Consider the following 18,405-nt stretch of genomic DNA (forward strand, 5'->3'; position numbering starts at 1 on the left):
TCCTCTGCTTTGTTGTGCACAAAACAGTTTTGTGTAAAATGAATGCTCAAGTTCCTGAATTATTTATGCTAACGTTCACATATGTGTGAGTTTTATAATAATAAAACGGAGTGAAATGGAGCTTTGGAAACCATGTCTCCTGAAGCTGCCTGGCAGCCAAGACCAGGAGAATAAAGGTTTAGTTTGAGCTTTCTATGCAGCTACATGTTTAAAGACAAAAGGTTAACTCTCAAACTTGCTTGTTCTCTAATTCGCCATTTAAATTTAACAGAGAATTTCTGAGTTGCATCAGCATAGAAAGCTCAAAGCAACATTCTAGTTAGAGACATTCCCACCTCCTAAAAACCTCAGATTTATGTTGAAACAGACAAAAATAGACGTTTATATTCTGCTACTTTCTCCAAAAGCATCCAGCTTTTCATATCAGTTCACAGAATAGAAAAATCAAACCGATCAGTTTCTGTTGGGGTATTTTTGAGTTTGGACTTTCAGCATAAATCTGAGGGGTCCGACAGTCAGAGGCAGGTAATCAGGTGGGTATAGACACTCAGAAATTTAAATCCTGCGAAGATATTAAAGAAGAGAAACTCATGCATGCCAATGTTGTCAGAATGTAATGAATCAGTCATATCTCCTTGCAAAGCTCTCTGTTGTACAGTCAGGCTTTTACCACAAACCAACAGGCTTCGGAAAGGTTGGTGACAAATACCACATTTTTTCCCCCTTTTTTAAATTAACTTCAGCATCAACCTTTATGTTTTTGGATTGATGGTAACTGCTTGCAAAATGTAACATTTGAAATTGTCTATCTTTAACTGTTTATGACGTCAATGGGAAAGAAGTTTTCATTTTATTTTCATATGAATTTATATTTTTTCATGGCAAAGGTAGGTGACTTCTGGTGCAGCTGTCCTTTTTCCAATCATTCTTCCTTTCATTGTAAACTTAAAAACATGTATTTATTTCTACATTTGTTTCTTATTATTTCTGTTTTAAAGTTTGTGTTATTTATTCATCAAAGTCCTCGTGCTTTTTTTCATGTCATCATTTTATTTTCCTTTTTCTTTTTCTTTCAATTCTTCCATCATCAACCTCATCAAAAATTAAAAAAAAAACTGAACCTCCTTTAAAAACAAAAAACAACAAATCCGACTAAATGAATGGCCTCAACCAACAAATCTAAACCAAATCGCAACAAAACGGATCTGCTACCAAACCATTTCGCCGTCCAGAACCGGCCGGCCCACCTCAGGATGTAAAGTGCCACAGCCCCAGCTCGACCAGTATCCTGGTAAGTTGGCGGCCGCCAGCTGTGGAGCTGCAAAATGGGATCTTGACGCAGTACGCTATTCACTACGCCGCCACCGCAGGGGAGGACACCACTGCTCGCCGAATCTCTGGCATCCCTCCGGAGAGCACCAAGTATCTTTTGGAGAACCTGGAAAAATGGACTGAGTACCGTGTGTCGGTCACTGCCCACACAGATGTCGGAGCAGGACCTGAGAGCCTGCCGCAGCTTATCCGAACAGAGGAGGATGGTATGTGTTTGCTAAAAATAAAAATAAAAAAAGCTCCAGCTGAAAATCCAGCCTGTTTTTCCTAACCTAACCAACCCCCCCAGATACTAACAGCCTCTATCTGCTGTTACCTCTTCTCTACCCCCTCTGCCTGCTTCTGAAATGACTGTGACCACTCAGTACTGTCGGCTCTGTTCTGGAAAATAATTTTTTTTAACCAAACTGACTCTCACAAGCACCTTTTTTTTGGCTTTTTCTACCCTTCACGCTGCTTAATTTCAACACATGGTATGGCTTTTTCACCCCTCTGGGCCTCTAACTTCCAGTCCCAACTGTCTATTTTTGTAACTTTTTTGTTCTTTTTAGATTTCAGATTTTTAAAAATCATGACAGTGGGAAAAACAAAACGTGGAAGATTTTTCTTTTTAAAGGCCATTTTTAATATTTTTGTCAGCTCATGTGATAATAAATCATTTTTTGTTCTAATTTTTTTTCCCCTACATCACAGCCAAAACTCTTCTTGCACTTCAAGAATATGAAACTCTTGAAGTCTCTTTTGGCTCCACTTTTCTATTTTGACAAAACCCATTTTTTACGCCATATTTTTTACAATTCACCCGACTCGGTTTTAATGGTTTTACAAGATTAGGTCAGTTGTTGGACCTGCTTTTTGCTGTTGTTTTTTCCCCCCTCTCTCCTTACCATTGTTGAAATAACTCTGTCATGCAGTGCTTGTTGCGGTTTTCTGCACTTTTGTGCATTTTTGTTTTTGTTTTTTTTTGGTTTTTGGTCACTGCAACATTTTTTGGGGGCGAAACTTAAGATTGGGGGGGTTCTCTATAATTTTGACCTTATTTCTTTTATCCCATGGTGTTCCTCCAGTTCCTAGTGGGCCACCTCGTAAAGTCGAGGTGGAGGCTGTCAACTCTTCATCAATTAAAGTGATTTGGCGCTCACCGGTGCCCACCAAGCAGCACGGTCAGATCCGAGGATACCAGGTGCACTATGTCAGGATGGTTAATGGGGAACCCACGGGACAGCCAGTCATCAAGGACATCCTGATTGATGATGCTCAGGTACAACAACACCCACCATCAACGCAACCAGACACACAACCTGCCGCCTCATTCCTCAGACATGTAGTACTGCTTTGTCTCATTCACCTCCTCACCTTCAAATGGGTAATGGCAATACCCTTTACTGTGTGCAAAAGTCTTGAGTCTTCTCTCATTTTGCTACAATTTGCTTCCAATAAGTGTTTGCACTTAGAACTCTAGCTTCTTGGAAGCTGAGTGTAAAGAAATTAGGGATGATGTAAAGCTTTTGCATTAACAAAAGGACTTGTTGGCATTTTATCATATTACTACTACAGACTGTATTTTGTTGGGATTTTATGTGACATCTAACACAAGCTAGTGCATAATTGTGAAGTGTCAGGAAAATGAAGCATGGTTGTATGAGGTAGTTGCCCTACCTCTGACCAGAGTTTCTTCTTCCACTGTGGGCAGCAGCGTTTCCTGCCTAAGGCCTCCACAGAACAGCTGGCTTCATATTATGATGAAGCTCCACACAGATAGAATAGACATTACCTTTATTGTCCCTCAGTGGGGAAATTCAGATATACCAGCAGGAAAGTGACAGGCAAGTCGAAAGTACTCTCATTAAGTCACTTCTGCAGGCAATTGGTTGCACTGCATTTTATTTTGTGGTGTCAATGTAAAGATGACAAAATGGAAATCTTTCCCACACCTTTGCGGATCTTTTTGTTAAAAAATTTGAAAACCACAAGTACTTCTTTTTACTTTTCACAATGATGGAGCACTTTGTGTCAGCCTATCACTTAAGATCCCAATAAAATCTCCTAATTAATAAATACTTTTGCCAGGCAGTGAGTGAGATTATTGTTAAACTTCACAGATCTTAGTTCAGTTGACAAACAAAGCACTTGTCTGTAGACATTCATGTGTTCGCTTATTGCTCACTTTTGCTACAAATATTCTTACCAACAAACATTTGGTGCTTATGGTTACAGATTAAATGGGTGTTAATACTTTCTTTGCACTGTTGTACCTTTGCTCACTTGTTGTCTCTGTCCTGTCCGCTCTTCGACATCACACAGTGGGACTATGATGATACAACTGAACATGTGAGTTGCTACGATACACTTTATTATTATTTATTACATTCACACAGCAGGAAAATGCTACCCATAAACTGCTTTTTCAAGGCAGTCTGAACAACCCATTTCCAATCTTTTCACCCATAAAAATCCAATTTGTGCCACTTCCATATATGGCACTATATCAGATACATGTACAGAAGTTTTCAAAGTCTGGAGTCTGAACAGTCATCTAGCATTTTACCAAACTTTTACGTTGTTGACATGAGACATGGATTATAACTCTGCACCAGTAAATTTGGAAGTAAACCTTGGCTGAAGCAAGTAGTGCCGACACTTGTCTTTCTTTTGTCTTAACTTCCTTTGTCTTATGCTTTTGTGACAATACTGTCGGCTCCCATTGCTCAGCAATTTTAAAATCAATCCATAGACAGCGGCATCCATTGTTACTTCTGTAAACAGTTTGCCGCTATGTGACATCTACATTCTTCTTCTGCACATGCAGGTCGGTTTGGGGTCGTACATTTTTCACACAAAAGCCTGATTGCATTCGCATTTATTTAGCAGTATGAATGACAACTCAAAAACCATCAGACTTTAGCAAAAAATTAGAATTGAGGATCAAGACCTGTTGTGTGAACGTAACCCAAGACTTCTTAAACTGATACCTAACCAAATATTATGAATTAGATTTACTTAAAATAAAGTTCAGTTGTAGTAGGATTTTAATGAATTGTAGTCATGTTTATGCTTTAGCTAAAACGGTAGCTGACAGAGAGGTTACAAAGGATATGAAGGATCTCTGCTCACCTATGGGTACGGAGATGAACTCTGTTTAAGGTGCAGAGTTCAGTACCTCAAACTCTTGCATGTTTTCAGGAAATGATCATCACTGAGCTGCAGGCCGAAACCACGTACTCAGTCACAGTGGCAGCCTACACAACAAAGGGTGACGGTGCACGCAGCAAACCCAAACTGATCACCACCACTGGCGCAGGTAATCCAATCATCACTGATAAAGATGAACACTTTAAGTCAGTCTCTTTCCATCTTCTGTGACGGTGTAAGGCTATGAGCAATTCAAATAATAGAAACAGAAGTAGTCTTCTTTTGTCATCGATTAGGCACGGCGTTCTAATGGCATTCTCACAAAAGAAAATATGTGACATTATCCAACTACTTTTAACCCTCTGCTGTAGCATTTGAACGAGTGCCACCTTTAAATTTTCAACCAGTTTTCTTCTCTCTATCAGATTGGATTTGTTGTAGACAGAAGTATTATATTTCATCTTCCTTGTATGTGGAAAAAAGTGCGCTAGCCTACTGCACCCCTGTTGACCAGCAGTGCGGTAGCATTTAGGAGAGTAGCAGCACTGCAAATAGGCAAACAAACAAATAAAAGCAAACTGAAGTCAATGAGAGCCTTACCACATTAATAAGAGACACTGCTTGGATGTGATTATAATTCAGCTTTACAATGTACATTCTGTGAACAAGTTTATGGGTAGAACAACAGGGTTTAACTTTAACCCAAGGCAATCTAGGGATATAAGACAAACATCTGCATCAGCAAAATCCTTTTCCTTCTTAATAGACTTTATAGTGACTCTACATAAGTTATAAACTGCCATTGCGACAGTTTATTACCATTGGTTATTGGTTAAGTGTTATTGCGAAGAATCCCAGCTTTTATTTTCAAAATGGGTGTGTCAGTCTCCCACTCTCAGACCTTGGTAGACCACAGTAAAAATGCTCATCAAAACCTGCCAGAATAATGAAAGGAAAATTAGTCTTGAGAAAAACATTCTGGGTCTCCTAGTCGGAATGCATCTCGACACAGAAACGTTAAGATATTTTGAAATTTTTATTTTTTAAAAACCCTTGAATAACCTTGATAGCGGCCCATGCTCTGATGAATGAAGAAAACACCGTCCTTTATATTTCTAAAAACCTTTTCTCTATTCCCACCAATAGTTCCTGAGAAACCTCGCCTCAATATCATTACAACAAACATGGGAACAGCTCTTCTCCAGTGGTACCCCCCAGCAATAACCCACGGCCCCCTGCAGGGCTACCGCCTTCGCTTTGGCCGCAAAGATGTTGACCCACTGACTGTTATCGAGTTCCCTGACCGAGAGAACCACTACACCACCAAAGAGATCCACAAGGGAGCCTCGTACACCTTCCGCCTTTCAGCGCGCAACAAGGTGGGCTTTGGGGAGGAGACAGTCAAAGAGGTCATCACAAACGAAGAAGTACCGAGTGGTTACCCACAAAACATTAAAGCAGAGGGAGCCAGCACCTCCACAGTTCAGGTCAGCTGGCAGCCTGTTCTCCTGACAGAGCGAAATGGTCAAATAGTGAAATATGCTCTGCAGTACAAAGACATCAACAGCCCTCGGAGTCCATCAGAACTCTTCATCACTGCCCCGGAATCAACCGTCCTCCTGGATGGGCTCAGGGCAGACACTACTTATGATATTAAAATGTGTGCCTTCACCAGCAAGGGCTCTGGTCCCTATAGCCCAAGTGTCCAATTCAGAACACAGCCTGTGGATCAAGGTAGGACCAGACACTGAACTTCTTAGCCCCTTTTTCCTCTTAAAATCAACCTTTTCCTGCTCAGACCTGTTCAGCAACAACTTCCATCCTAATGTCTCAAAATGCTAAAGCTGACTCAACCAGAAGACTCTGGTATTAACATATTCCCCTATCATTAGTTTTTTTGTTACCCTATAATTTAAGACCTCCCATGGAGTAAGTATGTGTGTCTCTTTTTGTTTTGTCAGTTAAGTAAAGGTCAGTCATTACTGTATAAACGTGGTGTTGGTAAGAAGGTAAGAGGACAGTTTTCAGTTCAACATAGTACTGGTTTCAACCTGGTTTTGAAGGAGACTTTTCCAGGTAAGCACTAGTGTGCGGGGTCAGAGGAAGACGGACAGAAAGGCTGTTTTGTGTCTAAATCATCTGCTCCCCCTTTCTTTTAGCAGTGTTTGCAAAAAATTTCCACGTGAGAGCTGCTATGAAGTCGTCAGTGTTGCTGACATGGGAAATTCCAGACACCTACAACCCCGCACAACCTTTTACTGTGAGTGTTCGCTTACCTTACACACGGCATATAACCCCAACAAATGAACAACGCACAACACATTCCTACAACATCTAAATGAAACTTTTCTTTCTCCCCACACAGATCCTCTATGATAATGGGCAGAGTGTAGAGGTGGATGGAAAGCTAACACAGAAGCTTATCACAGGTCTTCAACCAGAGACACAGTACTCCTTCCTCTTGACCAACCGTGGGAACAGCGCTGGAGGTCTTCAGCATCGCGTGTCCACCATGACGGCTCCAGACGTCCTTCGCACCAAGCCCTACATGATTGGCAAAACAAATTCAGACGGGATGGTGACCGTAGAGCTCCCATCAGTCCAAACTTCTGAAAGAGTAAGGTGAGATGGAGTGATGCCAGTTTGGAGTGATATGTAGGTATTTTTTAAGGTACTGTGTTTGCTAGCTACAGTAAGGAGGTTTACTTGCAACTTGCTGATAACCACGAGAGTTACCTGGTTTGATCAAATAAAAATACCACTGAAAATATTTCCAATCAGACAATGTTTTCCTTCTTTCAGTCAACTAAAAGACAGTTTGCAGCCACATAGATGCCAGACAATATCCCAAGTAGTTTCTCTGGCATCTAAAAAAATTGAAATCACAGGTTAAGTGGTTTCAAGAAGACTTTACCTTGTTTGAAATCATAAATTTTAAACAACGTTGGTACACCTTAGTTAGTAAGGGTCTTCCCTTACTAACCAATTATACACAATACCTTGTCAGTAATGATGTATTTTTCCCCTTAATTATTTTCATTCCTCCCTGCTTTTGAGACTAATATCCTCTTCACCTCAATCATTACATACTAAAGCAGGCCGACTCATTTGAGTGCACTCCCCTAAGCCCAGTAAAGTCTCTTACAGACTTTCAACAAAGCCCAGGATTGTCAGAAGGCTAGAGAGCACATTACATTGCACATGATGGCTTCAAACTCATCTTTTATATTATTATTTTTTGGATGCTGCTGGTTGCACTTGGCCCACTGGCTTCCATAATACCACTTAAGCTAATACGCTTTGTATTAGCCTGCTACACTGCCATTCTGGCTAATGTTAGCTGGTGAAATCACCAGAAAATCTCAAGTTTGGCAGTTTTGTTGCCACCTTGATGATGGGATGAGAATGCTTTAATTGTGTATCTTTTTTGACTTAATCCACTGGGGACCTGAGTAAGAAGTGATCCCACTGGCAAAGTACTCTGAGCATGCTAAGCCACATACAGAAACAGAAATGAGTGATTACACATCACATTTCTCCTTTAACAAAAACTCTTTTTCTGTGTATTTTCCAGGGGTTATTATATTGTGGTCGTACCTCTGAAGAAGCAACGCACTGGGAAGTTTTACAGTCCCTGGGACAGTCCAGATGAGATGAATCTGGAAGAGGTACATTCTAGATTGTCTTGTGGCACTGAATTGAAGGAAATTTTTTAAATACTGGCACACTTCACATTCTGTTTGCAGTATTCTGTCAAGACTCACTTCATAACTCAGTCTGCAAAGTTGTGTGCGACTAGCACATATTTAATTTCTCAAAGCAGGAAAAAGTAAGTCGAGACAGGTAAGAGGACAGGAGAGACAGGCGATGAGTCTTTCTGATTGACGCAAATAGCTCCAGAGAGCACTGTTCATATGGAAATGAGAACATGAAGTAGCCATCAATTGGACTGCAAACTGCCATCCCATCTCCACCTTCTCCTCCTCCTCTTTGTATTTGCAGTAATTACCTGAAGAGCTGCATCAGGCCTTAGCGGCTCTTCGCGTTTCAGGAAAAACTAGCACACAAGCCACTTGACGTTTATATTTAGAACTACATGAACAAAGTTGGGTAATTTTGAAGCATCAAGATGTGCAGCAGTGTTGACTAAATGATGGCTTTTATAAATCAAAGTTTGAATCTCACGTGTTAAAAATATCAAATTTATGAGCATTACTTTTTTAAGCGTACTTTTCATTTGTTTTCAGACTTGAATCACAAAGAAGTTATATTCCATGTCTGAAGAGGGAAAAAATTGCATAAGGCAGCTGATCACATTTGTGAAAGTGGCCAAAGAATAAAGATATTTCAAATGGTACAGTGTATAACATAACCAATACCTTGCAGACCTAAGAAAATGACTCACTACCCAGTGATTTATGAACCCTCTGTGGTGAGTTATGTCTGCTGTTGACTCGCAATAGTGGCCGATAAGTGCTTGTGACGAAAACTGCAATTCAGAATCTATAATTTTGGCAACATTTAAGTTAGATTGTTTTAATTTTTGCTCCAGTTCTGACCAGCTGTGTAACTCTGAAGCCGTCAACACCCTCGTTCCAATGAACGATGGTTTCACCAGAACACCAAGTCTATGTTCACACACAGGTGTCACTTCAAGCTAATGCTACACATGATGAATGGACATTAACACAACAGTAGATCATTTATTTGGCTCAAAAAAAAGAAAAAAAACCTCTGTAAGTTAATTTAGTTTGAAGAGCTGAGTTAATTATAATTGAAGCCAAAGCATTTTGCATAATGTTAGAAGAAAATTGTTTACAAACAAGACTCTTGTTGGTGGGCCTCAATTTACTTTTGCAAAGCTTTGAGAATCTTTAGGGAAAGTAAATGTTCTCTCTCGATTAATTTCTGTGTTGCCTTAAGAAGCTATTTTTTGTTGATAAATGAATCTGTCCTTTGTTTAAAATAAAAGACAGTTGCTCTCTGAAGTTATGTCATCAATCAACATTTGGTGGCACCTTTTGATTTTAGAGTGCCACAGCTCCAAATGTTTCTTTTGTACACATTTTAAAGTTACTTAATCATTTTGTAAGGCAACCAAGCTTTTGGATTCTTAACCAAAAGCTTGTTAAGAATCATACATTTAATTGCTTTTATCCAGTTTCTGGATTGAACTGTGATGTCATTTGCCCTTTTTTAACTACAGTACAAAAAGATTGGTCCCTTTCGCTGCACAGCTATTTCAGAGTCTGGCAAAGGCAGTGACACTTCTGATGTTTATTTTATTGGTATAAACATCACATTATATCATATGTACAGATGGATAAAAGAATACACAAGGGGTCTCATCCTGCAACACCGTTACGGCTCATGCCCAGAGGCCCGTGTCTGTAGCCTTGACCGATGGCCCCAAAAGTCACCCTCTCCGTCAGAATTTATTTGTTTGTCAATATTGGCACTCACCTTTTCACAACTTTTCCCAAGGGCAGCTAGATTTAGCCGTGTTGACAGGAGAGATGATTGAAGACATTATCGGGCAGCACCAACACCCCCGAAGCCAAAACAAAGCACACAACGGCCGAGGACACACACTCTGTAATGTGAACGGCGGCCACACACACACGCTCACACCCCACCATTCACACAAGCTGGATATATGCATTCAGACAGAGAAATGGCTAACCAGGCTCCATTAGCATAATTATCATCCATGCTTTGTAACAGGAAATTTGAATTTGACGACACCGGCTTGCATGAAGGGCATTGTTTTCCTTTCAGCCTCGTAGGATCGTTATCACTTGTGGCTGGGAAAGAAAGGTGGTGAAACAATTTACCCAAATAACAGTTATGGAGTAAAAAAGGATCGGCGCGATGTCAAAACCCACAAATTCAAAGTCTGAAGCCACTTTGTTTGCTGCATTAGTAACTTTTCTTCTTTTTATTTGTGTTAGATTAATTTTCTGCAGAAAATGAGTGGAAAATAAATTACAGTACACTTATCAAACGCTGCTAAGTTTTCCCCAGATTTTACTTGTCGATGCATTTAAACAGAAACAAGCTTTTGATTGTATCAACAGAGCGATGTAAGTTTTGAATTAATTCAGTCTGTTCCTCACTGTTTGAAGCTGCTGGATAATCCTCAGCTGCTTTAAATGACGGAAATTCACGCAATCTTTTAATCTCTCAATCTTTTGTCGTCAAATAAAATAAAAGCAGATGAAATAAGAAAAAAGTTATTGATCTTTCTTCTCATGTTCTGCCTTTTTTGCAATCAGCATTTTCAGCTCAGCAATCAAAAGAGATTGTCAGATTCAGTGAGTGCTGGGTTTGTTTTTGTGTGCGTGCGGCTGGAACGTGTCCCGTGTTATCAGCTGTTTTTTTTTTTTCTTTTTTCACTAAAGCTACTGAAGGAGATAAACCGAACGAGCAGAGCCCTTCGCTTCCAGAGGCACGCCGAGCCCAAAGCCTACATTGCTGCGCACTTCAAAGACCTGCCCAAAGAGTTCACCCTGGGAGATGGCAAGATCTACGACGACTTTGAAAACAAACAACTCCAGAACGGCCAGGAATACATCTTCTTCGTGCTCGCCGTGCTGGAGATGTCTGAAAACGTAGGTTTGCTTCTCCAACTGTGTTTCAGTTCTTTATATTCAAGAACGGTATTCTATAGACAAAGAAATGTAAATAGTTTCACATTGTCTCTGTACCACCCCAAATCTTGATGTAATTTGTTGGAATTTTAATAGTCCAACAAAAAGTATTATGTAGTTGTATCACCAAGCAACACAAAAGACAAGTCAGGGATAAGGAGCTGGTTATAAGAAAATACCCAAAGTTTTGAGCATCTCATAGAACTGTCACAATTGCGTACTGACAAACACCTAAGCTATGCTATGCAAGGGGGCCATTAATCAGAAGAAGAGGCTTATGTTAACTTTGGATCAGCTGCGAAGGAGGAACTGTTAGCCAGAAGAAAACCACTGTTGAAAGAGTGTCAAGTTAAAAAGCTGAATAGGACACACAGCAGACACACAAAGTAAGTGCTCTGGTTAGATGCAGCAAGAAACTTCTCAAATATTCTCTACCTTGTTTGTGTTGCTGAATCATTTAAGATCTCGTGAACATACATTTAAGTTTATGGTTGGGAAAAAAAAAGTTGAAAGGTTGGATGTGAATACTTTTTCAAGGCACTGTGATCTTAAAGCTCAAGTTCTCTCCCTGATTTTTTATTTAGTTATAAAAACTGTAAAGAAAGGGTCAAATCCACTTCATCTCGGCCAAACGTCTCAGTCTGCCTCTGGTCGTGTGTTACTCTGAGGGCTTGTGCAGCTTTTCCATGAAAACTTAAAGCAGCAGTGGGAAGCGGTCCAAAGAGCTGACCCTGGACGCTTTAGGGAGAGAAACCCCCTGAAGACCTTCGCCGATCGCAGGAACACCTCGATAACAGAGCTCCTCTTTAATTGCATCCTACGTGTGGTCCACCTTATCTCCGCTGCTGCAGCCAGTGTGTCGGGGTGTGTGTGGGTGTGTGTGTGTGTGTGTGCATGTGTCGGTGCGGACGAAAGAGCAGAAAGCAGCATGATTAGGCAGCTGCAGGCAAGATGATGGATTTGATGAGCTCCAGGGTTTACAGCTCTACCTCGTACTCTCTTCACTAACCCCGAGTTCAGGTAGATAATGACGGACAGACGCAAATCTCTAATTTGCCCACTAACACATACATTTTCTTCCCTGGAGACCATCTTTTTATCTCTGGTTTGAATATGAAATGGTTCAATCAGCTCTTTCCTTGAGAAGAAAGATACTCAGATAATTGCAGTTGGTCAAACAGCAGCTGTGCAAAAAATTACTCAAGAGAAAACTTTGAATTAGCCTTGAATTTGCCTTACTGAACTGCATTGCAAATGGATGCGATAGATAGGAAACACGTGGAGCAAAAGATCAGACGGGTATTAAAACAGCAAAAACTTCACCTGCTTTCTTCTTAATCCGGACCAAAGTTTTGATTTTTCCTTCTCAGATCATGTATGCCACCAGCCCGTACTCCGACCCAGTTGTTTCAGCAGACCTCAATCCCCAGCCAATCATGGACGAGGAGGAAGGTCTTATCTGGGTGGTGGGGCCCGTGCTGGCAGTTGTCTTCATCATATGCATCGTCATCGCCATCCTTCTTTATAAAAGGTGAGGAAATTGCAGCACATTAGAAACTCACAACAATCTGTCACAGACAGAAACGCTTAGCATGTTCTGCATCACAGAGTCTCTACCATACTTAACAGGGAGGTGCATGAGGTGCTTTTCTTGTGTCTGCAACATTTGTTTCAAACAAGAACCCCCCAGAGTGTTTGTTGTTAAAAAGCACAGTTTCAATCTTATCTGACCAAAGAGCAAGATTTATTTCATTATAAAAACTTTTAAAATAAAAAACTCAGATTCTTAAAATGTATTTCAAACACTATTATTTATGTTGTGTCTTTTTGTTGTGTTTTTTTTTTTTGGGGAGGGGGGCTACATCAAATCGTGAATTTTTCTCCCATCCATTTAAAATTTAAACTATCAGCCATTTTACTGCTTTCATTAGCTTCTATGTCTCCTTAATTCTGGGTTAAAAAGAATAATAAAAATAAAGGAAAGGTGTGGTAAAGTAAAGTTGTAGGAACCCTGTTGTTTACATTACCGGTTGTGGGAGTTGGCTTGGCTAACCTGTTGAATCCTAATGCCTCTTTTCTGCTGAGCAATGCGGCTTTGGTCGGTGCGGTTCAGTACCCTGTTTTATGGTCCGGTGTATTGAGGAGAGCATTTTTGGCAGAGTTGTTGTCACTGCCAAAAAGTGGCAGTGACCTACCTAGTGGAAAGATAAAGTTGGATCCTCGTCCAGCCTCGTCAGTCACAGTTCTAGTTGTTTTAATTATAGCTCTTACTGTAAATTTGACCAGGTTTTAGCAAGCAGCTATTTTCTTGCAGCAATTTCCAGACTAATAATAAAGATTAACACCTGTCCAGTTTTCTAAAAATGCCTTGTTCTCCTCTTGTTCCCACTTTGAAGAGTTTAGAGAAAAATAGGCTACTTTATCACATCATATTTGTTCACCGGGGAATCAAAAATGAATCCATGAGGTAATAAACTCCTAGACACTGATCAATTTACTAGAATAATATAGTTTAGAAAATAGAAGAACATTGTTTAGTGAGGTTTCTCCGATAATGAGGTTTGTTTTTTGTCAGCTGGTCCTACTGCAATATAATAATTATCTTAAGGCATTTTTACATCTTCACCAGGGTGGCTAATAATTATAAAGAATGCTATTTGAGTGGCAACAATGTAGTGCTGGATAAACTGAAACATTGAAACAAATTCCAGTGTTCAGATGTAGAAAATGTGATTTTAAGCCTGAGGCGCATCGATCCTTGGACTAAGTGTGACCTTCCTTCTCAGTAATTCACATTAATTCTAACATGAGTAATTCCAAACATGCATCTGCCCGAACTGTCAAGCCATCAAAGCTCAGGCGCCCACAGTCCTTCAAACAGACACGTCTGCCGACTGAAAGTTAATCACACGCCTCCCTCCACACTCAGGAACTCTCTTTAAACTGTAGCAAACACTGCTGTAATGCTCTTCCCACTGAATGAAAATATCCCCCTCCCCCCCTTTTTTTTCTTTTAACTGGAACCCCCTAGTGATATTCTGAGCCCGTAATGTCACTGCTCATCAGTCAAGCGTAGGAGGGAAGAGCTTTGACTATCTGCTGCCTGTCACTGCATGTGTGTGAAGCTTTCAGAAGGACCCCGGGGTGTGGGCTCACTTCCCAGCCATCCTAACCTTCCCCCCCTCCTCTCCCCACACCTTTCACCGCTCCCCATCCAACTGGGGAACCTGAGCTACAGATCCTCATTTTTGACCTTATGCTCCCTTCTCCTGTGTCCTCCTGTTCCGCCAGGACACGCACAGCCTTTAAACATGCACCTGCACACCCCTACGCTCCTGCGTCGTTCACTTCCTCGTCCGTCTCCTCTAGCCTTCTACATAACCAGCAGTTCATTCAGTCAAATATCTACGCCTAAGCATATTTTCATGGGAGCCCTCAAGCTACAACTTGTGGAGAGTAATTTTTTTCTTAACATAGCAACAGCACGGTATGTCTAATAAAAATCAGTTGTAAATAGTCCTTTGCCATATTCTACTTTTCTGGATTGTCACTAGCATCAAAATGAACAAGAAAAACTTACATATTTCTCTATATTAAAACTAGAAAACATGTTTCATTTTTTTCCAACAAAAAAAAAACACTGAGATTCTTCTTTTTATTATGATTTATTTTCTTTAGCATCTGTAAAAGTCTAGTAGATTTAAACATTGACTACCAGACTAGCTATTGACAGGCAAGGGGGCATTTAGCACTTGAACTAGGTGATATTTCTCTTGAAGATCAATATTTATGGGGTAGAGTACAACTTTCATGCAACAACACAACAAAATTGTGGTGAGATCTGCTGAGCCTGGACATAAAAGTAAATTGTACACCTCCAAATACAATCATGGCAATAAGACTGATGGATTTTGTTTCAAATGAAAAAAAACCCCCACCAAAAGCGCATCACACACATTTCATTAAACTCAATGATCCCACATGTTCTTTCATATAAAATACCAAATGCATGAATCTTTAGTGTGCATCGTTTCTGAGTTTTATAAATGCATAAAACAGTGGAGTACAGGAACAGACAGACATGCCAATTAGCAGTTAAGAGATGACTTTTATGCTTGAACAAGAAGCAATCATCTGAAACTGCTTGAAATAGCTGAGATACATTGTACGAATCTTGGCTGCACCTGGGAATCTGTAGTGTTTGAAACAAAGAACCTCAAGGCTGCATAATTGAGCATAATCCTCCGAAGTGAAGCATCACTAATCTTGCACACAAAGCAAAAAAAGTCAGGCGAGATGGATTCGTTTTTCCCTTGCTGCTTTTGATTTAGTTTCTGGAAGTCTCAGTAATATTAAAACTTAAAGGTCTCATTCCCTAATGTTGTGTTGCCATTTCTTTTTTTCTTTTTTTTTTTTGCTGACCGATGGAGCAGCAAACCAGACAGGTAAGAGTACCAAAGAAATGAACAAAAAAAAAACAACCTAGAGCTTCTTGGTCAGTTCTGTTCTTTTGCATGTCGCTAATGAACACATCTTTCCCTTGCAAGAGAGGCATGTTGCACATGTAAGAGCGTTTTTTGTTGTTGTTGTTTTTTAAACATAAACAGGAAAACGCTCATAACTGGGCATTGGCAGGGATGAGATTATCACTGTATGGTTTTGAGAAAAAACACAGTTTTATGTTGTTTACACAAACATTTAAATCATAAAGGTGGAATGTCATCTTAAATACTTGCATGTAAAAGAGGACAGCAACAGTTATTTATACTACTGCTAAGATAATTCAGTATTATGAAAATTATTACAAGAAGAATCTTAGCCATGATATTTATTAGTTACTGTCGTACTTATGTTGGCAGGTTTATTACACAGGCTATCTGCTCCAGCAGGGCCTTCACTCAACTGCTTAACAGAAATGTACTTTGCCAACTGTAGTTTCAAAACATTGTTAGATTAATACAAATGTTAGATGCTACTTATTTAGTTTTGGCACCATGACTGTTAGTTTTTTTAAACCAGAAATATTTAAACCAAGGTAAATTTGACATTGAGGGAAGAATGTTGGAGCCTTCATTGAGTGTGCTGACCAGCAGTGTGCAGGCAACAACTGGTGAATTGGGACATTGCTGCAATATTCAGTACTTGGAAGAACTGCAGAAATGTCTGTTGCTCTGACAGTTTCTGTTGCATAAAAAGATGGCGGAAGACTGTTTGAATGGTTTGATGCTATTTTTAACCTGAACATTTTAAAACCCTGGAGCGTCTTTATACCAGTAACTGGTCTATACTTACACCAAAGATCCCTTTGAACTCAGATGTGTTATTTAACATTCCACATGTGACCTTTGGTACAACAGTCTTGATTTGTCCCTCATTTCTTTATAAACCACTTCTAGGACGTTTGAGTTTTCTTGTCAACTTGTCTTTAGAAATAATTCTTTATCCCTTTGAAGGTTTGTTTTTTTTTTAGTTCTGTTCAGATGTTAGCAGGTTTTATTATTAGGATTTTAGGAGAAATTTGTAATTTTTCTTTCTTCTTTGCTTAACTACTTTAGTCTGACCTATTAATTAAGACAAGTAGAGGCTAATGTGGTGATGACATGTAATATAATTTGTCAAGAAAATCTTTTTTGGACAGTTGGTACATCATTTGTTGCAGTTTCTTTCGTCAAATATGAAAAACCTACCATTTAAAACCCGGAAAGACAGTGACACTTGAACATCCTCAAAAGGATTCACAAACTGAAAACAATTGTTGCAGTGGCTCATATGGTTGATTATGCTTAGTGTACAGTGGTCATAGTTGTGCACTTGTTAGCATTCTTGCCTTGTAGCTGGAAGGTTGTATCTCGATTTACTTCGCCTCTTAGCGAGTGGGGATCTAAGGCTTGTGATTTGTGCATCAACTTGTTTAATCAGAATATAGTTTTAATTTTGGGCTCGTCCAGGATTCTTATATTTAATTTGTGGTGACGTCAGAAACAATGCTAAAAACTGGATATTAAAGGATTTAATATCAATTTAAAAACTGCAATGACAAAAAGCAAAGAGAGACTTATGTAGAATCTGATAGAGCAGGAAAGTTAATAAAATAAACTAAAATAAATCTGGTCTCATTTTAAACATAAGACCAGATTTAGAGAAGCAAGGAAAGCGGAAAAGATAAGACCATAAGTTTCCCTGAATCGACATTAAAACATTATGCCTACGCACAAAAAGAATAATCCTCAAAGAGCTGTTAGCTGAAAACCTATACAGTAGATCAACTAAAGGAAGATGATTTTTTGTAATCATTGTCTTTATCTCCTGTTACTTTTTTTTTAAAAGACTTATACTTTTGTACTCCTTGTCCACTTTCTTTGTTTTAAAGCAAATTACAGATTTTATGCTGAAAATGAATGAGAAAGTTGAAGTTCAAATAAAGACTAGTGAAGTTCTTCAGAAAGCTTACCGAAGTATTAAAGACTACTTTAAATGATTAAAAATAAAGCATGCTATGCAGGCTATGCATAAGAAATAAGGACTGGTTTTGCACCATGCTATATAATTAAGCGTATGTACATTAACAAACTCTGGTTTCAGTATAATGCATATAAATCCTGGCCCCAACAAAGCTTCCAATTTTCTTAAAAGCTGAATGCATGACCTGACACTATCACTGAAACGTGAACATTAAGCTTCACTAAGGCTGGAATTAACCAGCTAGAAGCTATTGTACTGCAAGCCATTATACAATGAAGAGATGTTACTCAGACTATCCCCTGTAGTCCTGCATGCCGAGACAATGTAGTCCTGTCAGCTCCTTAATTACATATTTCCCCTCATTATTCATGGGACAACAAGGTGCATTTTGCGGTTATACAACAATAGAGAAAAAAAAAAGCATCTGTTTTCTTGGCTGAGATAATTTGAATTTGTTTTATATCCTGCAGAAAAAGAGCAGAAACCGAAGCCAGAAAAGGCAGCCTTCCAAACAGCAAAGAAATGCCTCTTCATCATCCCACTGATCCGGTTGAGCTCCGGCGTCTTAACTTCCAGACACCTGGTAAGTATTCCAGATCAAGCGTTGTGTGAAAAAAAAAAAAAAAAAAACTGAATGTGCATCTTGGAAAAATGGTCTGAATGCCACTGATTGCTTTCTTTGAGGGAACAAAACCAAATATTCCTCTTCATCACCCTTTCTTGGTAAGATTGACACTGAACAAGGGAGCGTTTTGTACAAGAGGCCGTGGACAGGTGCTCTGAACAGACAGAGAGGGTCAATACTGACATCGGTCTCTCTGGAGACGCC

General features: G+C 39.6%; 1 protein-coding gene across 43 annotated transcripts in view; it reads left to right on the forward strand.

Annotated features, from left to right (window-relative positions):
* LOC116732739 (receptor-type tyrosine-protein phosphatase delta) overlaps positions 1-18,405 on the forward strand; it is a 459,528-nt gene that overhangs the window by 412,149 nt on the left and 28,974 nt on the right. For 12 of the 43 annotated variants that reach the window (XM_032583122.1, XM_032583125.1, XM_032583127.1 and 9 more), the window contains 12 exons: positions 1,233-1,538; positions 2,400-2,593; positions 3,637-3,663; positions 4,516-4,633; positions 5,611-6,198; positions 6,624-6,724; positions 6,830-7,086; positions 8,039-8,132; positions 10,866-11,075; positions 12,485-12,645; positions 15,548-15,559; positions 18,047-18,159. In XM_032583122.1, the coding sequence (XP_032439013.1) occupies positions 1,233-1,538; positions 2,400-2,593; positions 3,637-3,663; positions 4,516-4,633; positions 5,611-6,198; positions 6,624-6,724; positions 6,830-7,086; positions 8,039-8,132; positions 10,866-11,075; positions 12,485-12,645; positions 15,548-15,559; positions 18,047-18,159 (2,181 nt within the window). The remainder of the gene's footprint in view (positions 1-1,232; positions 1,539-2,399; positions 2,594-3,636; positions 3,664-4,515; positions 4,634-5,610; positions 6,199-6,623; positions 6,725-6,829; positions 7,087-8,038; positions 8,133-10,865; positions 11,076-12,484; positions 12,646-15,547; positions 15,560-18,046; positions 18,160-18,405) is intronic. The other 31 variants (XM_032583139.1, XM_032583140.1, XM_032583145.1 and 28 more) reach the window with 9 other exon arrangements.

This window comes from Xiphophorus hellerii, chromosome 14 (genome assembly GCF_003331165.1).
Source record: "Xiphophorus hellerii strain 12219 chromosome 14, Xiphophorus_hellerii-4.1, whole genome shotgun sequence".
NCBI classification, from domain to species: Eukaryota; Metazoa; Chordata; class Actinopteri; order Cyprinodontiformes; family Poeciliidae; genus Xiphophorus; species Xiphophorus hellerii.